Raw genomic sequence first — 5346 nt, forward strand, 5'->3', positions numbered from 1 at the left:
GGGGCTGAATAATTTTGCATGCCCAATTTTTCAGTTTTTTATTTGTTAAAAAAGTTTGAAATATCCAATAAATTTCGTTCCACTTCATGATTGTGTCCCACTTGTTGTTGATTCTTCACAAAAAAATACAGTTTTATATCTTTATGTTTGAAGCCTGAAATGTGGCAAAAGGTCGCAAAGTTCAAGGGGGCCGAATACTTTCGCAAGGCACTGTAGCTGCAGGTGTCCACGTTGTAGCATGAGATATTGTGACAGCCAGATCAATCGCCTTTAACTTGAAAGCTGCATCACATGCATTTGGTTGTGTGTTTTCCATGATGAGGGTGTGTACATGAAGCGAAAAAAGTAGCGACTTATAGTCTGGAAATTGCGTCATACATGTTGTCATCAGAGTAAATAGTCTGTTTCCTTGCAAAATCTCCAAAATAACTGCTACAATCATATGCTGACATTTGACCCTGAAAAGTGGAGCAGTGTAGATTACACATGCACACGTCTGCCAAAACTATAAAAATAGAAAAAAATAGCAGAAAGGCAAGATGGCAGGAAAGAAAAATGTTCAGTGGTGATTTGTTGTGTGAAGCTCCCAAAGGGCCTGAGTCTGGGCCCCAAGCCATGAACAGAGCACCTTTCTTTCCACTCTGTCTGTGTGTACGTGTCTTGGCAGAAGTTAAAGAGGAAAACAGTTTCTTTTTTTTGTTTGTTTTTTGAAGTAATCAATTAACCACAGAAAATTATTTTAGCACTGTCCTGTTTCATTCAGGTCCCTGTATCACTAATATCTGTTATTGTTGCTCTCCTTTTTCTGTTCTCATGCCTTTCTTTGTGGCTCTTTTTCTGTTTCGCTTAGTCTCACTCGCTCTAGCTTTATCCCGGTCAGCAATCACCACACATTACATTCACCTGTCCCTCATTAGCTCTCGTTGCCTCTTGTACCTCAGGTATATATACTCCTCTCTTTCCTCAGTCTGATTCTGGTTCATTACGCCACATTACTCTGCTACTGCTACAGTCACACTCTGCTTTGTTAATGCCACAGTTTCTCTCTACCATGTATCCAGTCTTACTGCCACGTTGTGGGGATCATCTCTAGAGACTCCTGGCTCGCTCCCTGCTGGATCTAAAAGAAGAAAAAACCAATAACTCGCTACGAAGATGCCTCATCAAGCTGCTAACTGTTGATTACCTCCATTGACTATTCTGTGTCCTTGATGAGCTGTTTGTTTGCCAGCAACGCTGTGAATTAACCTGGCTACCAGCATCTCCTCGCAAGCTCTTCTTGCTCCTCCAGCCTGTACGTTCTGGTCCACTGGTCTGGTCCTCACGGAGCACCCACTCTCACCTGCACACCACAGCCCTCAGGTCCCTTGGCTTCCTGCTCAGTCCTTGTCCATTCTTTGGTTCACTCAGCATACTAGTGTTCTATTAAATAAACTTCTGTATCTCACGTCAGTAAGGTCTGCATCCCGGGGTCCTACCTCACACACCATAACAACACCTAACCTATTATTACCCTTCCTTCATCTGTCTTTGTGCTTAAACAGTGACCTCTGATTACACATGTTTTTTGTTTTTTCTTATCCCTGTAAGTGTTCATGTAACAAAGATGTGTTTGCCGATTAGTAGCAGCTACTAAAACTCTGGACAGAAGCAGCATGTACTCAGGCTTGGGGAGTAACTGAATGTACTGGATGGTGTTATGTAATTAGGATATAAAAAAGGCTAACCTTAAATTGCAGAGAAAAAGATGTAATCAGATTACTGATGCATTTAGTAAAAATTGGGATTATTAGTAGAATTACAATTTTAGCACTGTTCAATAAAGAACAGTGCTCGCGCACTGCAACATTTCACAAGTCTCACTTGAGTAAAACTGTAGCTAATCTTGTGTCGAAATCTGTTTCCCTTAAGCTGAATCTAACCTTATGCTAACCATAATTACTGAGGGAGGTGCATAATGTTTCGGCTATTAATCCAAACATGAATAACAAGGACAGGAACAGCTGGAAAAACAGTTCATGGTTTTAGGTAGGTAGAACGTTATTGATCCTGCAGTGGGGAAATTCCAGACTAGGATGTTTTTTTCCTATGTACTAAAACAAAGCACTATCTGTTTACCTTGTAAAAGGAGCATATTTTATGTTTGCTTTGAAAAAGATGCTATTCTGTAATCCAGTACTTTAATTTATAATAGATAGGCCTGCAACCTGAAGTTGCTTTATTGTTTTCATTTCCTTTCATTTGTTTGTTGTTTTTTTTATTCAGTAGGTGGAAACATTATGTTAAAAAATATAGTGTGTTCATAATGTGCATATTAAAACATAGCATTTTCTTTTTGCCTGGTAAAAGGAGAAGATTTGATTATTACTTTGTAAACTGTGGTTGTATGTGGTGACTTTCATTGTAGGTCTATAGGCTACGTCTGAATTTGCTTAATGAAAAACAGGTCTTTCTTAAAAAATACACTGATAACACATTGTTGATATTTCTTTTCTCATGCCTTTATTTGTATATTTGGTATTGAGGTAATCCAAAGTAATGGAATGTAATCAAGTTACATTACTTTACTATTGTGATAGTTGGATAAAGTTACTGATTACATTTTTTAGGTTATTTGTAACTGTATCATAATACAGTTTTAAAGTAACTTTCCCAACCCTGCATGTACTACAGCAGGACACAGCTATGCAGACACTGAGGCCATGTAATGGGGTTGTGTGTTGTGCATGTTTGATAGGAAATAAAACATTCAGAGCAACCTTTGACAAAATGTTCTAAATCAAATCAAATGTCTTTGTTTGAAATCAAGTGTAAAAAGGTGCCAAAGAACTTCCAGTAAAGTCATGCAAGCTACTGTACCTGCAATATGTGGGCACATTTAACCTGTCACCTCTTTTCCCACAATACATTTATCACTTTTGAAATTAGTATAAAACTTGAGCAAAATAAAAACATAACAGGAAGCTGGCTTTACTATAGTTTTGACTCTTATTGCATGGTTTTTGCGCCTCCCTGCTCTCATACCTCGGAGGTCCCTGTTGAAGTCATGCAGCCGGCGCACCTCCAGCTCCAGCTTGTTCCTCATGGTCTTCTCCAACGCCTCCCTCTTGGTGGAGGACTTGGCAAGGTTTTCATAGGCCTCTGACACCAGCTGGATCTCTGCTTCCAGCTGTCCATACACAGAGGAGGAATGGGAAACAGAGTAAAGACAGGGAGGGTGAAGGAGATGCACCAACCTTTTATTTAATGTTGTATTTCATTTCTCTGTTGTGTATCCATACTTCCATTACCATTTCAATCTACTAACATGAGAATAATATAACGAGGTGTTAAATAATTGATTTATGGCCATTAAGCCACGCCCCTCCCACTGTCCCAGAACCCCCACCCCCCTTGCACCCTCTCTGGTTTTCACACCTGTGCTATGATTTATGGATTTATGACTTCCTTGACCTCTGGATTGTATCTTATTTACACCCCCACACCCTGACACTAGGAGTCATTAGGGTTTATTGTGGGGAAAAACTAATGTTTCTCCCCTAGTTTGGATTGTACTGGATTGCAATGTACTGGACAAAGTAAGCCAAATCATTTTGAGAATAAAGTGACTATTTCTCACTAATTAAATCATTTCAGAAATACCTTTTAAATTCAAAAACACACAAGGCATGCAAAACTCACCAATTTCATCATGAAGTAAAATTGCAGATTGTCTAGAATAAGACACTTAGCAAGCAAAATATTTCACAGAGCTCTGAAGACCACTGGGTCTTTCCCCATGGTGTAGTGTTTTTACATGCAGCTTGATCATACACCTAAATGTCGCCCTTCATGTTGTAAGATTTGAGTCTTATAGACTCTAGTTACTTTATGAGCTTTAGTTACTTTTCACAGCTTTAGTTCCCTTTAGTTACTTTTCATAACTTTATTTTCCTTGTTTATACATATTACAGCTGTATTGATGATTGTCCAGAACTACTGTGCTTTGGTTATTTTAATACATTTATTTCCCTTGCTTATATATCTTACAGCTGTGATGACGCAGAATCTGCTTACTTTGAATGCTGTAAGTTCTGTGTAGAGACTAGATGTCTGCATCGCTTTGTGACCAGACAGCCAATTTACATTTTAGCAAAGGCCTGTTTTACATTCACACCTTGACCCACTTAGCATATCCCAGGCTTTGCTATGTCTTGGGATGTCCTGCAGAGGCCAGGGGCTACAACCTGACACACACACACACACACACACACACTTACCTAGACTTTACCACATTCTAACAAGGGGGAGCTCCGGTTCACACCAAAAGCAGCTGCAAAGCTTGCTTATCGGGTGGCGTCACGGTTTGACGCCCCTTGTAGCATGGGCTAGCCCAAAAACGATTAATATTATATAGGTTGTTGGGTCCAGGCTCTCTCTCAGCTTTCTGCTGCCTGCGCGCAGGTAGAAGGGGGAGAGAGCTCTGGACGTGTACTGTGAATTTTACCTGTGATCCTCTGAATAAACCAGCACGGTTATTTTTTATAAAATCTAAAGCAGTCTCTTTCGTCTCATTGAGAGTTCCTGGTTTGAAAGAACCGGAAGAAGCTACACAGAAATAATAGCTTATACCTGCCTGTGATCAAACTTTCAGTAAACTTTCTGTTGATTTTAAACAGCCCTCTCCTGTCTTCACTTCTCGTGCTTCCAACAAAAGAATCAGGTTAATTTCTAACAATGTGGAGGTGCTGGCAGTCATGTGATAAAACAGCAGCTCACTGAGCTGGAGCACCCCAGGTTTGTGTTCCCCTCGTAAATGTATTTTTCTGTTTATGCCCCCTCTGAGGTGGTGCAGGGGATGTCACAGGTAAAAAATGACCCGAGGCACATAAATTAATCAAATCATTCCCACAATTCTCACAGATGTGCCATCTACTACAATGGCTTTAGAAACATCTGTCAGACCTCATTTATACTTGGACTACTTCTCTCCCATAGATCTCTCTGAGTTGACCTCAACAATTGCTTCATCTAAATCATCAACATGTCTCCTGGACCCCATCCCGACCAGGCTCCTCAAAGACGTCTTTCCCCTAATCAACACATCTATACTAGATCTGATTAACCTTTCTCTATTAACAGGTTATGTTCCACGGGCTTTTAAAAATGCAGTAATTAAACCTCTAATCTAAAATCCTACTCTTGACCCAGGTGTCCTAGCTAATTATAGACCGACCTTCAATCTCCCATTTATTTCCAAAATCCTTGAAAAAGCTGTTGGAAAGCAGTTATGTGACCACATGCACAAGAATGATTTGTTTGAGGATTTTCAGTCAGGATTTAGAGTCCATCATAGTACAGAAACTG

General features: G+C 39.9%; 1 protein-coding gene and 1 long non-coding RNA gene across 2 annotated transcripts in view; one reads left to right on the forward strand and one right to left on the reverse strand.

Moving 5' to 3' along the window:
• Positions 1-3002, forward strand: part of LOC109972702 (uncharacterized) — a 29681-nt gene extending 26679 nt beyond the window's left edge. Inside the window, exon 3 of the long non-coding RNA XR_002276734.1 lies at positions 1062-3002. This is a non-coding gene — a long non-coding RNA (uncharacterized LOC109972702). The remainder of the gene's footprint in view (positions 1-1061) is intronic.
• Positions 1-5346, reverse strand: part of amot (angiomotin) — a 125969-nt gene that overhangs the window by 78974 nt on the left and 41649 nt on the right. The window contains exon 5 of the mRNA XM_020621735.1: positions 3025-3169. Within this exon, the coding sequence (XP_020477391.1) occupies positions 3025-3169 (145 nt within the window). The remainder of the gene's footprint in view (positions 1-3024; positions 3170-5346) is intronic.

Source organism: Monopterus albus, unplaced genomic scaffold (genome assembly GCF_001952655.1).
Source record: "Monopterus albus unplaced genomic scaffold, M_albus_1.0 scaffold267.1, whole genome shotgun sequence".
Taxonomy (NCBI): domain Eukaryota; kingdom Metazoa; phylum Chordata; class Actinopteri; order Synbranchiformes; family Synbranchidae; genus Monopterus; species Monopterus albus.